The sequence below is a fragment of the Sciurus carolinensis genome, chromosome 4 (genome assembly GCF_902686445.1).
Source record: "Sciurus carolinensis chromosome 4, mSciCar1.2, whole genome shotgun sequence".
Lineage (NCBI taxonomy): Eukaryota > Metazoa > Chordata > Mammalia > Rodentia > Sciuridae > Sciurus > Sciurus carolinensis.
This window is the reverse complement of record NC_062216.1, coordinates 99,837,604-99,854,883: the sequence shown is the minus strand read 5'-3', so window position 1 is coordinate 99,854,883 and position 17,280 is coordinate 99,837,604. Positions and strand designations below refer to the sequence as shown.

Genomic DNA, 17,280 nt, shown 5'->3' with positions numbered 1-17,280 from the left:
ATCCTCATTGAGATCATACCCCAGTGACCTAAGAACTTTCCTCTTAGCCCCATCCCCCAAAGATCCACAGCACACTGAGACCACCCTGGGAACAATTTTTTAATACATTGAACTCTGGGGAACACTTGTCCAAGCCATAGGAACTGTACACACATCTTACGTATAAGAATATTGACTTTGTTCTTGGAATCAGCTGGAAAGCCAAAACATGTAGAGATAAAATTTAGTGGGGATTTTATTTTGCTTAGTTTTGCTCATACATTACATACTTGCTTACATAATGTATACCTGCCATGTGTAGATATTTAACTCTGTGGATTAGCAAGAGGTTTATGTCATGACATTTGCTCTCATAGAACATACAAACTTGAAAAAAGGAGTAAAAATATGTGATTTTAACAATTTAGGAATAATTGCATGCTGATACCAACTTCAAGTACAATAAGAGTGCAAGAAAGGAATAACATTTTCCTGGAACAAAAGGAACTTCATCTTGGGATATGGAAAATTTGAGGCACTGTAGGGAATAATTAGCAAGCTATAGTGTGTCAGATCCAGTGAGCAGACACAACGAAGAGAGAAGCACAAATAATGAGACTTTTTGATGAAAGGAGAGGGAAATAGTGGAAAGGAAGATTTTAGGTAGAGTTTTCTTGGGGTGTGTGTGTATACTGGGGATTGAACTCAGGGCCACTCAACCACTGAGCCACATCCCCAGCCCTATTTTTGTATTTTATTTAGAGACAGGTTTCCACTGAGTTGCTTAGTGCCTTGCTTTTGCTGAGGCTGGCTTTGAACTTGTGATCCTCCTCCCTCAACCTCCCGAGCCCCTGGGATTACAGGTGCGCGCCACTGTGCCTGACCTTAGGTGGGTTTTGAACAGCAGAGTTGAGACCTTAAGACATCAGGTTTTGTTATATTACATTGTGTTATGTGTGGCATATGTTAGACAATAGGGAGCTATTGAAGATTCTTGGGCAGAGGAATAACATATTGAAGTGATGGGGAAGTTTAGCTTCATTGATAGATGTGGATCTATAGGATAAACTAAAGATTGAGCCTAGGAACGTATTTTGTTAGAGAAGAGGCAACCATTAGTTGTATGTTCTTTATTTGATTACATTAAAATATAGCATATTAATTTATATTGGATATTAATATAAAGTGTTAATGTATATAAATATATTTTTGTTGTTCTAGAGGAATTCCAGGGAGGAAGTGTGGTACAATCATACTTACAGCTGAGGAATTAAACTGTTGCAGGGTAAGTAAATATTTCTTTGTTTGAAGTTATTTCTAATCCTTTTTTAAAATGCTTTTTCTGAAACGCCCCTTAAATAATTAATTCTTAAGTAGTTTTAGCAAAAATAATTGAAATTGAGTGTTATGTAATTCTATTATTCATAAAAATTACTTTTGGTACTTAGAACTTTGACCAGAGAAACTAACTGTTAATAAACTTTTTAAAGAATAACAAGTATTAGAATGGCGATTATCAAGAATACAAGCAACAATAGGTGTTGGAGAGGATGTGGGGAAAATGGTGCACTCATACATTGCTGGTGGGGTTGAAAATTAGTGCAGCCACTCTGGAAAGCAGTGTGGAGATTGCTTAGAAAACTTGGAAAGGAACCACCATTTGACCCAGCTATCCCACTCCTTGGCTTATACCCAAAGGACTTAAAATCAGCATACTACAGTGATGCAGCCACATCAATAGATGAATGGATAAAGAAACTGTGGTATATATGCACAATGGAATATTACTCAGTCATAAAGAAGAATAAAATTATGGTATTTGCAGGTAAATGGATAAAGTTGGAAAATACCATGCTAAGTGAGATAAGCTAATCCCAAAAAAACAAAGAACGAATAATCTGATAAGTGGATGGTGATACATAATGGGCAGTGGGAGGGAGACAAGAATGGAGGAAGGATGGATTGTATAGAGGAAAAGGAGGGGTGGGGGAAGGAAAAGTAACAGAATGAGACAAACATCATTACCCTATGTACATGTATGATTACACAAATGGTATGACTCCACTTCATGTACAACCAGAGAAACAAGTTGTACCCCATTTGTTTACAATGAATCAAGATAAATAAATTATAAAAAAAATAGGGTTCAGGCTGTGGCTCAGTGTTGTGTGCCCCTGAGTTCAATCCCCTGTACCAAAACACACACACACACACACACACACACTGTTGCCGCCCACAGCAACAATCCCACGGGAACTTATCGGAGGTGGACTGGGAATGAACTACTTTTATTATCTTTATCTGGGCTACTTCCTTGCTTGTTTGCTAGTTTATAGAGGAAGAGAGGCTTTGCTTAGAGGAAGAGAGGCTTTGAGAGGAAGAGAGACTTTACTTAGAGGAAGAGAGACTTAGCTTAATTTTAGAGGTTCTACACTTTCAGAGAGGCTACTTCTTAGAGGTCTGCTGCTTCTTCTTAGAGGTGCGTCCTGCATCCTGCGTCCTTCATTCTGCTATCTGTAACCAGCGACCTGCGACCTAAAGGTGCATTCTTAGTTCTACATTCTGCCATCTGCTCCCAGGTGAAGAGAATGTCTTATATACACTAAGGCAGCCAATCAGTTTAGGATTAAGTAGCACGGTTGGAGCATGTGCCACGGTACCAATTAAGAATGAGGAACATCTGTTGACCAATAGTGCAGAAGAGACATCAACCAATCAGGCAAAGGTAGATCACGCTGTGTTAACACTAATTATGCACCACCTCTTGGCCCAATGCCAGCCGCCATCTTAGGGCTACTTAAACATGTCTCTGCAACACACAAAGAATAAAAAGTATTAAAGTGAAATTTAATACCAATACCTCTTTTTTTTAGGCATTATTATAAGGAATGGTCAGTTACACCATCTGGTTCAATTCCTAAAAGAAATGTTGCAGATTTGTGTCTAATTTTGTTTTTTAATTAATTAACTAATTAATTCATTAATTGGTCTTTTGAGTTATACATGACAGTAGAATCCATTTTGATGTCATTATACAAGCATGCAATATACCTTATTCTAGTTAGGACCCCATTCTTGTATAGGTATATGATGGTGAGATTAACTGTGATGTCAGATATATTCCACTGTCTTTCTATCTGCCCTTCCTCTCTCCATTCCCCATGTCTAATCTAGTGGATCTCTGTTATTCCACTCTCCCCTCTTATTGTGGGTTAGCACCCACATATCGGAGAAAACATTCAAACTTTGGCTTTTTGGAACTGACTTATTTCACTTAGCATCATAGTCTCCAGATCCATCCATTTACTGGTAATTGTCATTTTATGCCTAATTTTGAAGAACTACTTCTGATCACTTGATTTAGGCCTTCTATATAATGTATTTCTCCTTGTATTTCTAACTGAATTGCCCCAGAATTTATGTTGGTTCCATCTTCTGCTAACTTGGGAAGTCCACATTTTGACTCTTATACATTGACTGCATTTTTAGAAAAGTGCTATTTTTAGTTGTGATTTGCTGATACACCCATTGACTCATCTTCAATAATTTTACTGTCAACAAGAAATGAGGTGATAGCTGTGACACTCTGCACTGGAGGTAATGATGGCTTGCTGAATCCAAAGTCAATATTATCTGCTTTATGTGGCCCAGGGGATCTCTGGGAATTGTTATTTCTGGAGGAAAAAAAAAAAGTTTGCCCTAGATTATACCTCTAGGGCTTTTTATTTTGAGTTTCTGCTTGATGATTTTAGGAACAAAGATGTCGGAAGAATACCAAAAGCTTAATACTTTCACTTTACTATCAGTTTTTACATAGAGTAACAATTAAATCTAATATCAATGCCTCTTTTTATGGGTAGTTAAAAAGTATCAGGCATTATCACTTAGAAATTTAAATGAAATAATTTTATTTCACACTCAACATCATACAAAGCTGCATTTTTTTTTTCTTTCAAACAAGTGTTGCTTATTAACTTATATACTGAACTTTGGAATCAGGATGCCTGAATTTCATTCTTGTCTTTTTCACTATTCAACTGAGGAATGTTACATACTTAGAGCTTTAATTTCTGAAATTTAAAAAGGCTACTATCCTGTTTTAAAAAACAGTTAATGAGGTGGATTGACATACAGAAAGCTCTGTATATTTAATATGTACAACTTGATGAATCTGGAGATAAAGATACACCTGTGAACTCAATGGACACAATCCATATCATAAAAGTATCTATCACCGCCAGAGTTTCTCCCAACTTCTTCATTGTTGTGGTTGCTGTTGTGATAAGAACACTTAAGATCTACCCTTTTGGCAAATTTTTAGGTGTATGATACCCTGAACTGTAAACACCTGTTATATAGTAGATCTCTAGGACTATTCATCCTGCAAAACAAACTTTGGTCCTTTGGGCTGATACCTCCCAGTTTCGTCCTTCTCTTAGTCCCTGCAACTATCCTTCTACTTGTCGCTTCCTTGAGTTTGACTATCTTAGATTCCTTGTATAAATGGCACTGTGAAGTATTTATCTTTCTATGTCCAGCTTATTTCACTTACGTGATGTTTTCAGGTTCATCCATGCCATCACAAATGACAGGATTTCCTTCCTTTTTAAGGTTGAATAATATTTATTTTCTTTCTCTCTCTCTCTCCACACACACACACACACACACACACACACACACACACAAACACAAATGCAAGCACAAGTACACATATCCATTAATTCACTGATGGGTCAGTTAGGTTGCTTCTGTGTCTCAGCTATTGTGAACAAAAGATGCCTATATCTCTTTGAGATACTGTTTTAAATTTCTGTTGCTATATACCCAGAAATGGAATTGCTGAATCATTTAGTAATTCTATTTTTTCATTTATTGAGGAACCGTTATACTGTTTTCCATGGTATCTGCACTAATTTGCCTTCCTTCCCAACAGCTTATAAGGATTTCCTTTTCTTTACATCAACACTTGTAATCTTTTCTCTGTGTGTTTTCATGATAGCTATTTTAACAGGGGTGAGATGATATCTCACTGTAGTTTTAATTTATCTTTCTTGATGTTTAGCGTTATTTGGACTCTTGTATGCTTGTTGGACTTTTGTATGTCTTCTTTGAAGAATTGTCCGCTTAGTTCCTTGGCCCATATTTTAAATTGAGTGTGTATTATTATTTTTTTTTTCTTTTTTGACTGAGTTGTAGGAGTTCTTAATATAGTTTGGAGATTAGTCTTTCATCACTTATTTGTTTTGCAAATATTTTGTCCTGTTCTATAAGTTGCCTGTTCATATTGTTAATTGTTTACTATGCAGAAACTTTTTTTTATTTTGATGTAATCTTTCTGGTCTAGTTTTGCTTTTGTAGCTTGTATTTTTGGCATAAAATCCAAAAAAATTATAGTTCAGGTCAACAAAAAGAAACTTTCCGCTATGATTTCTTTCTAAAATTCTAGTATTATTAATACCTCTCCCAGGTGGATACATGTAGAAAAAAAAGGTTTAATTTTAGAGACTTATAAATATTAAATTTATACAAATATTTATTTTTATAATATAATCCTAATTTTCTTAACTTAGTATTGTATAGTTTTATTTTCTAAACAAATGACAGTAAAAACTAATATCATTTAAGTCATATTGGGAATGTATTTTCACTCAGTATTTTAAAAGTAGCTTGAAGTTATTCAGCAAAGAATATTTTTTGCTTCTGTGATTGATGATTGATTCAGTAATATTCACAGAATGTTGTACTGTCCCTGAAATGGCTGCTTGGAATGCAGTGGTGAGAGGAAAAGCCCACAGCTCTGGTCCTCGTCTTTAAAGAACACTTAGTTTGGTGGAAAGGCAGACATTACCTAGCAGACAATATAGATAAATATATCATGATCTATTCTAAGTGATTCAGATATATCATAAGAGAGTGCAGTGGACATCTGATTTATATTGGGGAGGGGATAACTGCAGTCTTCTTTTAGAATGCAGCATTTAAACTCAGACCTAAGGAGCCAATTCTTACAGTTTGTCAGCCAAAGTGTAAGAATTCCAGCAGAGCGCACAGCTTGGATAAGGTTGGGAAAGGAACGTACCCAGGTGTATGGTCAGGAGCTGGCAGTGGGGAATGACTGGGATAAACCTTCCCCAGATAAGGTCAGGAAAGACTGGTCAAAGCTCATTTGAAGCCTTTGAAGATAGTGTTAAAAATTCTATATTTAACCTAAAGGCAAGGGGGAAAGCCTTTAAGAACTTTATGTTGAGAGTAGCATGATTTCTTTCATGTTTGAAAAATCTTACTTTGTCTGTTGAATGTTCAGAGAATCAATTGGATAAGGTCTAAGAGTAGAAGAGAGAGAAAATAGTAGGTGCTACAGCACATATGGGTGAACTAAGGATGGCTTCCTTGAGATCTTGGGAGAATGATTTTGTACTAATTGAGCTGGGAAAATTGGAGGAGAAGCAAGTTTATGGATAGACTGTAGGTGCTTCATTTTGATGTGTTTCAGTTCACGTGCTTTGCAAGTTGAGAAGGAGTGAGTTTTCTGCATCAAGATCAGTGTCATTGTAATGTCCTGTGTTCTTAGAAAACTGCTCTCTCCCAAGAGCACATTCATATGTGTGTGTGTGTGTGTGTGTGTGTGTGTATAAAGTATTTGAAAACAAACAAAGCAAAACAGTCCTTCCTTCTTAATCCTGTCCTTGCTTTTATAGTTTTATCATCATCCAGGATGAATCTCTCATTGCTTCCCTAATGGATAGTATAGAAATTTCTAATCTTGGCCCTCAAATTTTAAAAGCAAAGTGATCATATTTGATTGCTTTTTGTTTGAAGTGACAGAATCTTGTTTCTGTTCTTTTAATTTTCTTTAAAATGTGTATCATCAATATGACTGACTAGAATATATTTCCTCCTTTATTAATTATGTTCCTCTGGCAGAAGTTATCATAGCTGTATGCTAAATAATAATGTAAAATAACACTATACCATTATCTATGAAAGTGAGAAATTTAGAGTTGCTCATGGTGCCTCACACCTGTAATTCCAGCTGCTCAGGAGGCTAAGACAGGAAGATCTAAAGTTCAAGGTCATCCTGGGCAACTTAGGGAGACCCTGTCTCAGAATTAAAAAAAAAAAAAATTAAAAAGTACTGGAGAGGTATCTCAGTGGCAGAGCATCCCTGGATTCAATCCTCTAAAGAAGGGATGGGAGAGGAGAAGAGGGTGGGGAATTCAAGAACTATGACTTTTCCAAAAGTAGAAATTGTCTTATCACCCTATTCTCAAGTCTAATTTGGATATTTCTTGAGAAATATTTGCAAAGTAAATGAATGAAGGGGTGAAAAAGAGAGAATCATTGTTTTTATGGTCTTTGGGAATTGAAAGTAAATAATGAGAATTTTATGAATACCTTAGTATTGTTGGACTTCTCCAAATAAAATGGTGAATACGACTAATCTTTTTAGGCTTTCTTAATATTTCTACCACATACTATGCAAAACTGTGACCTCTCCACTTATTCTGAATTGTTTTCCAATCTACCTCTTCCTAAAAAACTTTTTGCATCTCCTGTCAGTTAAAACACAAAAAAATCCCCAAAGTATTACTTTTATATTTTAAAGAACTCTACATTATCTACCTTTTTAACAAAAACTTATATGCCTAACTTCCCTACGTTGAAATCATGTAGATTATGAATGCTTGAGTAAATGAATTGATAACCATGATTGGTTTGACATAATAACTAACATGTAAATATGTAATTATATTACAGATGAAAATGAAGGAAGGTGGTTTAGTTTTCTTGATACCTTCTAGCATAGAAATTATTTTTAAATGTAGTTGTTCAGACATTTTGGTGTTTCTGTTTATAATTTAAGAAAGAATTCACCCTTACCCCCGCCATAGAGGACTGTGAACGATGTTGTCAGAGTTCGTCTATCTATCATGTTGCTGTCTAATCATTTAATGTATTTCAACATCTAATACATGAGAGGTGAATGGTAGATGCTCAATAAATATTTCCTGAGTGAAAGAATTAAAAAAAAAAAAATCGATGTTCTAAATCTGTACCTGAGTGATTGAAAACATGAATGTAGATCATATATGGTAGAATCAGTTTTTGATAAGTAAGTTTTGTGACTTGAATGAAAATTTCTAGGGCAATTTTTAAAGTTGCACCATCCTTGAGAAAGATTTTATATTGTCTGAAACTGTTCCCTACTTGGTTATTTGCATTAAAATGACAAATTTGTTTTCTTGTCAAGTCTTGCTTGAGGTCTGCAGTTTCTAGTTATTTATAGCCCAACTTTTGAGCTTTTTTTATTAATTTTGTTTTCAGGATGCTGTTTTGATGCAATTTTGTGCAAACAAATTGGACAAGAAGGATTTCTTTGGAAAATCAGACCCTTTTCTTGTATTTTATCGAAGTAATGAAGATGGCAGGTAGATTTATCTTTTATTCATTTTAACTCTTTGGTAAGAGCGATATTTGAATTATTATATTTTGTCAGAGAAGCATATTAAATTGATAAATGGAGGAAAGTATGTTGTTATTTTAAAAATTGATATAATTTTTGTATTCAGTAGCAACATATAACTTCATAATCATTTTATGCTATGTTTGATACCTAAAATGAATGATTTTAAGTTTCATGGAAACATTTCCTCTTTACTTTTTATACAATTATGATATTGCCTTAGGAGTGTGGAAGAATGATATTGTGTAGAAACCCAAAATGCTGAAGCAAATGTATTTTGTTTTATTATTGAACTCTTAAACCATTTTCTTTAGAAGGATATGAACTTATATGGATTGCTTTTTATGCTACAGTATTTTTTTCCCAGTAATATCTGAGTCTGAAGTCAGTAAATTTTTTTTGTTACATTATAGTAAATTTGGATGTTTTTGCTAGTCATGATTAGATTGGGTTTTGTGTGGTTTGAATTCATATCTATGGGTTATAGAGCATTATTTAGCATAAATAACTCTACCAGTAAGTATTTGATTATTGTGTTCTGTGATTCATTTTGTACTGTCAGTATTCATGACAAAACTTAGTGGTTAAAAGTATTGTTATAATTATGTTGCTAAGGTTTAAATCATGACCATTCTACTTAACAAATATAGGCTTGTGGGTGGGTATTTTAAACTGTGTTGAGACTCAGTTTTCTCATCTATAAAATGAAGTAATACTCATAGTTACCTTTCAGGATTTTTAAAATAATTAAATGACTTAATACACAAAAAAGTCTTGAAGTTTTTCTGGCATATAAGAATAATTTAAACATTACTTATTATAATTGTTTTATAACAATAATTAAGAGTGGAAATTAAGAGTGAAAAAAAATGAAAAACAATCTGTTGATACCATTACACTTGTAAGTAAAATTACACAACATGTTAATGTTATGTGGTAAGGCCATATGATGTATAGAAATATAAAGTTTGCTCTATCAGATAAAGTGGACTTTAAACATAAGTTAGTTAGAAGGAATAAAGAAGGACATTTTATACTGCTTCAGGGAACCAGCAAGACATAATGATTTTAAATATGTATGCCCCAAACAATGAAGCATCTATGTACATCAAACAAACCCTTCTCAATTTCAAGAAGCATACAGACCACAATACAGTAATACTGGGTGACTTTAACACACCACTCTCACCACTGGATAGATCCTCCGAACAAAAACTGAACAAAGAAACTCTAGAATTAAATAATACAATCACTGATACAGTCTTAATGGACGTATATAGAGTATTTCATCCATTATCGAGCAAATACACTTTCTTCTCAGCAACTCATGGATCCTTCTCCAAAATAGACCATATGCTGTGCCACAAACCAGCCATTAGTAAGTACAAAAAAATAGAGATACTACCTTGTATTTTATCTGACCATAATGGAATGCAATGAAAAATCAGTGACAAAATAAAAAAACAAAAACTACTCCAACACCTGGAGACTAAATAATTTGCTATTGAATGATGCAATGATAACAGAAGACATCAGGTAGGAAATAAAAAAAATTCTTAGAGGTGGATGAGAACAGTGATACAGCATATCAAAATCTCTGGGACACTCTGAAAGTAATTCTAAGAGGAAAGTTCATTGCATTGAGCTCAAAGATTAAAAGAATAAAAAGTCAACAACTAAATGACCTAATATTACATGTCAAAGCCCTAGAAAAAGAAGAACAAATCAACACCCAAAATAGTAGAAGACAGGAAATAATTAAAATCAGAGCTGAAGTCAATGAAATTGAAGTAGAGAAACAATTTAAAAAATTAACAAAACAAAAAGTTGGTTCTTTGAAAAAGTAAACAAAGTTGATAAACCCTTAACCACACTAATGAAGAGGAGAGAAAAAACACAAATTATTAGAATTCGTGATGAAAAAAGAAAGATTGCAACAGACCACCAGTGAGACACATAACATAATTAGAAGCTACTTTTGAAAATTTATACTCCAACAAAATAGACACTATTGAAGACATTGACAAATTTTTAGAGACATATGATCCTCCCAAACTGAATCAGGAAGACATATGCAATGTAAACAGATCAATTTCAAGCACTGAAATAAAAGAAGCCATCAAAAGCCTACCAACAAAGAAAAGCCCAGGACCAGATGAATTCTCAGCTGAATTCTATAAGACTTTAAAGAAGAACTAATACCAATACTCCTCAGACTATTCCAGGAAATAGAAAAGGAGGGAACCCTTCCAAATTATTCTGTAAAGCTAGTATCACTCTGGAACCAAAAGCAGACAAAGACGCATCAAGGAAAGAAAACTTTAGACCAATATCCCTGATGAACATAGATGCAAAAATCCTTAACAAAATTCTGGCAAATCACATACAAAAACATATTAAAAAGATAGTGCACCATGATCAAGTGGGGTTTATCCCAGGGATGAAAGGTTGGTTCAACATTCAGAAATCAATAAACATAATTCATCACATCAGTAGACTTAAAGTTAAGAGTCATGTGATTATTTCAATAGATGCTGAGAAAGCGTTTGATAAAATACAGCACTCCTTCATGCTTAAAAGGCTAGAAAACATATGGATAGTAGGAACATACCTCAACATTGTAAAGACTATCTACACTAAGCCCATAGCCAACATCATTCTAAATGGAGAAAAACTGAAAGCATTCCCTCTAAAAACTGGAAAAAGGCAGGGATGTCCTCTTTCCCCACTTCTATTCAACTTCAACCTTGAAACACTATCCAGAGCAATTAGACAGACCAAATAAATTAAAGGGATATGAATAGAAAAAGAACCCAAGCTATATTATTTGCCAATGACATGATTCTATATTTAGAGGATCTAAAAAAACTCCACCAGAAAACTTCTAGAAATAATAAATAAATTCAGCATAGTAGCAGGATATAAAATCAATATGCATAAATCTAATGCATTTCTATTCATAAGTGATGAATCCTCTGAAAGAGAAATTAGGAAAACCATTCCATTCACAATAGCCTCAAAAAAATAAAATAAAATACTTGGGGATCAATCTAACAAAAGAGGTGAAAGACCTCTCCAATGAAAATTACAGAATGCTTAAGAAAGAAATTAATGAAAATCTTAGAAGATGGAAAGATCTCCCATGCTCTTGGATAGACAGAATTAATATTGTCAAAATTGAGATTCTACCAAAGGTGCTATACAGATTCAATGAAATTCCAATTAAAATCCCAATGATGTACCTCATATAAATAGAGAAAGCAATCATGAAATTCATTTGGAAAAATAAGAGACCCAGAATAGCCAAAGCAATCCTTAGCAGGAAGAGTGAAGCAGGAGATATCACATTATCAGACCTTAAATTATATTACAGAGCAATAGTAACCAAAATGGCATGGTATTGGCACCAAAATAGACAGGTAGACTAATGGTACAGAAAAGAAGACACAGAGACAAACCCACATAAATTCAATTACCTCACACTAGACAAAGGAGCCAAAAACATACAATGGAGAAAAGATAGTCTGTTCAACAAATGGTGTAAGGAAAACTGGAAATCCATATGTAGTAAAATGAAATTAAACCCCTATCTATTACCCCTATTACACAACTCAACTCAAAATGGATCAAGGACCTAGAAATTAGATGAGAGACCCTGCACAAAATAGAGGAAAAAGTAGGCCCGAATCTTCATCATGTTGTCTTTGGACCAGACTTCCTTATCAATACTCCTAAAGCACAAGAAATCAAAGCAAGAATCAATAAATGGGGTGGATTCAAACTAAAAGGCTTTTTCTCAGCAAAGCATACAATCATTAATGTGAAAAGAGAGCCTGCAGAGTGGGAGAAAATCTTTTCCACTCACACTTCAGATAGAGCACTAATCTCCAAGTTTGTAAGGAACTTCAAAACTTTACACCAGAAATACAAAGAACCCAATCAATAAATGGGCCAATGAAGTGAACAGACACTTTACAGAAGAAGACATACATACAGGCAGTTAATAAATATAAGAAAAAGTGTTCAACATCTCTAGTAATTAGAGAAATGCAAGTTAAAACAACTCTAAAATTTCATCTTACTCTAATTAGAATTGCTATTATCAAGAACACAAACAATAATAGATGTTGGCGTGGATGTGGGGAAAAAGGCACACTTTTACCTTGCTGGTGGAGTTGCAAATTGGTGCAGTCACTCTGGAAAGCAGTATGAAGATTCCTTAAAAACTTGGAATGGAACTACCATTTGACCCAGCTATCTCACTCCTCGGTTTATACTGAAAGGACTCAAGATCAGCATACTACAGTGACACAGTCACATCAATGTTTATAGCAGCTCAATTCACAACGGCTAGAGTGGGGAACCAACCTAGATGCTCTTCAACAGATAAATTGGTAAAGAAACTGTGGTATATATACACAATGGAATATTACTCAGCCATAAAGAAGAATAAAATTATGGCATTTGCAGGTAAATGGATACAGTTGGAGAACATCATGCTATGTGAAATAAGCCAATCCCAAAAAACCAAAGGCCAAATGTTTTCCCTGATAAGTGTAAGATGATACATAATGGAGGTGGACGGGTAGGGGGTAAGAGAAGAATGGAGGAACTTTAGATTACATAGAGGGAAATGAGAGGAAGGAGAGGGCAGAGGTATGAAAGATAGTGGAATGAGACAGACATTATTACCCTATGTACATGTATGATTACATGAATGGTATAAATTTACATTGTGCACAGCCATAGAAATGAAAAGTTGTATCACATTTGTGTACAATGAATCAAAATGCAGTCTGTAAAAATTAAAAAAAAAAATAAATAAATAAAGTTAATTCACTGGGAAGTTTAAAATGATGCTTTACTTATTGTAGAGTTTTATTGATGAAGCTACTAAGTAACTGTTGGATATTTTTGTTGTAGTGCTGTATTATTGTATATGTCACTTGTATTTGGTGGTAAAAATGTAACAGTATCATTTGCATTTGTACATCAATTTTACCCATATGAAAAGTACTGAAGAAAATTATCATATTTGCCAGTCCTTTCAAATGTAGAGAGAAACTAAAGAATGGTTCAAACTTTCTTGAGTCACAATATTTTTATCTTCTCTTGACTGAACTATTTCTTTACTGAATTTCCTATTTTTTTCTCCTTACTCCTTTATTCGTAAAGATTAGCTGTACAAGCACAGGAGTTCAGAACACCACACATTTAATGCTACTAGTGTTGCCTTTGTTACAAAATTTTATTATGCTTTTAAAAAAGATAATTGTTAAAATTAAATATTAAGAAAAATATAATTCAAAATTATAAAGCAACAATTGTTAAAATTTGATAAATGTCATTTCAGAAAACCTTCCATCTATATTTTGACAAGAACACTAGTTTACTAACTAGAGTCAAGTATATTCATCAATGAATATGTGAATTAATATAGATCTTTCTCTTTTGATGGTATTTGAATGAGTAAAATGCTCTGAGGTATTCCTTACATTTTACATGCATGTTGATTATTTACTCAAAAGATTTTATTTTTTTAATTAAACATGGAACTGTTTCAAAAATTGCCTCTCACCCATTATGTTTGAGGCTCATTTTATTTTTAAAAAAGTAACATTTTCTATTAAAAACATTAATTTAAACCTTCTATGATATATGTTAAAAATTCTTTCTTTCTTCCTTTCTTTCTTCCTTCTTTCCTTCCATCCTTCCTTCCTTCCTTCCTTTCTTTACTGAGGGTTGAACTCAGGTACATTCAACCACTGAGCTATATCCCCAGCCCATTTTTTTTTTTTTTTGTATTTTATTTAAAGACAGGATCTCACTGAGTTGCTTAGCATCTTGCTGTTGCTGAGGCTAGTTTGGAACTCAAGATCCTCCTGCCTCAGCCTCCTGAACCATTGGAATTATAGGCATGAAAATTCTTACTTTCTTGTTTTCACATTTATTTAGTAACTCTACCTTTGCAGTAACTAATCTTGGTAAATAGATTTGGCTGCACTATCTTCATACAGGTTATTTAATAAGAGTATTTTTCTTACAGTATTTTTTGTGATAGACACCTATATACATTCATATTTATATCCATATTCCTGAACATTAGAAAAAGATACATCAGATTCCTGTTAGAATTTCCACTAACTACACCAGCTCCGAAATTCTTGTTGGTGAGATTTTTCTGTCCATATCATAGCTAATGTGTTACAAATGAAAATGATTAACAGGAGAAAAATGACTACCTGGCTCATAAATATCTAAGAAGATGAGTCACTTTCTTATGAGGAGAAATTTCAAGTGTCAAATTATTTAATCACTATGACTGGTGACACTAGGAATATTCCAGAAATTTTGATTTAACCATAAGCAAATTTGCCCCCAAAACCTGTAGACTGTTGAGCCTGTTGCTTTAAAGATGGTCAGTTGGTTTTTATTTTCTCTTGTCTACTGTCATCTATCTGAATAAAGTACATTGCTCCAGTCTTTCTGCCAGGCCTTTGATGCATCATATATGATTTCCTTTCTACTAGAGCTTTTCATTTGGCAAAAAATCTTGCAGTTACTTCTTCCATCTTGAAAAATAATAACAATAAAAATAACAAAAACCCTTTCCCTTATCTAATCTTTTACTTTGAACTATTGTATTATTCAACTTTCTGTCACCGGGAAAAAATACCTGAGAAAATCATATTCAAGGAACAAAGTTTCATATTGGCTCATGTTTTCAGAGGTTTCAGTCCATGGTCAGCGGACCCTTGTTGAGGCAGAGCCCTTGGTAGAGCAAAGGTACTCACCCCATGGGGTCTGGGAAGCAGAGAAAGAGAGAAAGGATTCCCAGTTTCTTCTTCAAGGACATGTCTCTGAGGACCTGACTTCTTTCCACTGGGGCCCACCTCTTCAAGGTTCTGCTGCTTCCCAAGAGCACTGCAGACTGGTGACCAAGACTTGAATACAACTGGTGACCAAGACTTGAATACATGGGTTGTCGGATTCCTTGAAGACCTAAACCCAACTGAGTTACCCTCACTTTCTCTTCTTCGTTTCATAGCTGGACACTTCAAAATGTTGTACACCCACTCTTAGTTTTACAGGTGATCTTCATCTTCTTGATGGTCTGTGGAGTTTTTTTTTTTTTTTTTTTTAAACCACTGTATCAGTGTGCCACCAGAGTTTTTATAAAAATCACTTATAAAATAATCTTAGGTTTATTCAGTTTGTAGAAAATTAGTTGTGATAAACTTACATAGCAAAATCTCATTGCTTTATATTATGGTGAGCTAAGCTTAAAAGTTTTAAAATCATTTTCTTTTCATTAAAATGGTGTAGCAACAACAGTGGGATCAACAACATTTATTCTGCACAAAAAGAAAGAGGAATGGCTTTAAAACAATATATCACATTGAATATATTGAATTATGAAAGTCACTGAAAATATGTTTTTCTTTTTACAGTTTTACAATTTGTCATAAAACTGAAGTTGTCAAAAACACTCTAAATCCAGTATGGCAAGCATTCAAGATCTCAGTCAGAGCATTATGCAATGGAGATTATGACAGGTAAAATAAATGGCAACCTCTCTGAGGGTTTTGGATGTTTAGTATAGGCCTAATAATCAAAGTCAGATTATTTTTTAATTGAAGGTAGTATCTTTGCTTATGTAAATATGTATTTATAAAAACTTGTATAATTTATTTTAAAAAATTTAAATGACTCTTTTTTAATCCATGCTGGTTTGGGCAAGAGATATAATTTGACTAGTTCGAATTTGGCTAAACTGACTGATTTCCAAAGATGAAAATGTGCAAAGTGAAAATATTAAACATGAAAATATTCAAGGTATACAGAACATGAGTTTAAGCTTTAACTTGTTATTTGAGAGCCATTTTGGAATTCTCATTGCCTTAAGGCTTTAATATGGTACATCTCTCTAGCGTGGAATAAGTACATATTACAGGAGGTACAAGACGATCGATGTCCACATTGTTGTCAACACAGAGTCTTGAAAATGCTCGTTGACACAATTGCCCTCGCGGTGGCTGATTCATAGAGATTCTGTAGATATACAATGGTGTTTTGATGAGTACCCAGGTGAAGTGGTCTTGAAGATCTTCCCACATCCTTGACGATATGTTAAAATCAAAGTTATTTTTTAATGAAAGTTAATTATAAAGTTATAATATAAAATCCTCTCCATAGCCCCAAAGAAAATTGGTAAAATATAAGAACCCATCTCTTTGTTATTTTACTAATCGTATTTGCATATAAGAAAAAGGAAGTTTATTCTGCTAACCAAAGTTATACAAGGAACACTTGATTACCAGTGTGCTATTAAATTTACTTTGAAATGTAAGATGCTGCTTAATTGTCATGCTTTTTATTTAATAAGACTGTAATTTTTTTTTAAACTGAACTCATTCTTTTTCTAAGACCTCTGTTCTCATAATGTGATTAGTAGTATTTTTGCCATATGGTAACTTCATAGAAATTCAGATTTTCAGGTCCCAACCCAGACCCAGTAAGCCAGAAGCTCTGCAGAAGAGGTCCAGTTACCTGTGTCTTGATAAGTCCCCATGTGATTCTGACTTGGAGAAATACTGTGCCAAGAGAGTGGTTTTCAAGAGTGCGGAAATGGGGGCCTACCTCCCCACTGAGGAGCTACATCCTCATGTACTTTGTCTATACCCTTTAAAGAATCAGCACAAATTCTAGAAACTGACTTTAAAATGTAAATTGAATTGTAGCAATGAAATTAGCTAAATTACTTTTCAATTACTTTGTAAAATATACAAGCTTGCACTATTTTATCTGACAAGAATATCTGGCAATTTAATTTTTAA

General features: G+C 33.9%; 1 protein-coding gene across 1 annotated transcript in view; it reads left to right on the top strand.

The window, feature by feature from the left end:
- Positions 1-17,280, top strand: part of Cpne8 (copine 8) — a 194,091-nt gene that overhangs the window by 94,339 nt on the left and 82,472 nt on the right. Inside the window, exons 8-10 of the mRNA XM_047550827.1 lie at positions 1,201-1,264; positions 8,305-8,408; positions 15,895-15,999. Of these exons, the coding sequence (XP_047406783.1) occupies positions 1,201-1,264; positions 8,305-8,408; positions 15,895-15,999 (273 nt within the window). The remainder of the gene's footprint in view (positions 1-1,200; positions 1,265-8,304; positions 8,409-15,894; positions 16,000-17,280) is intronic.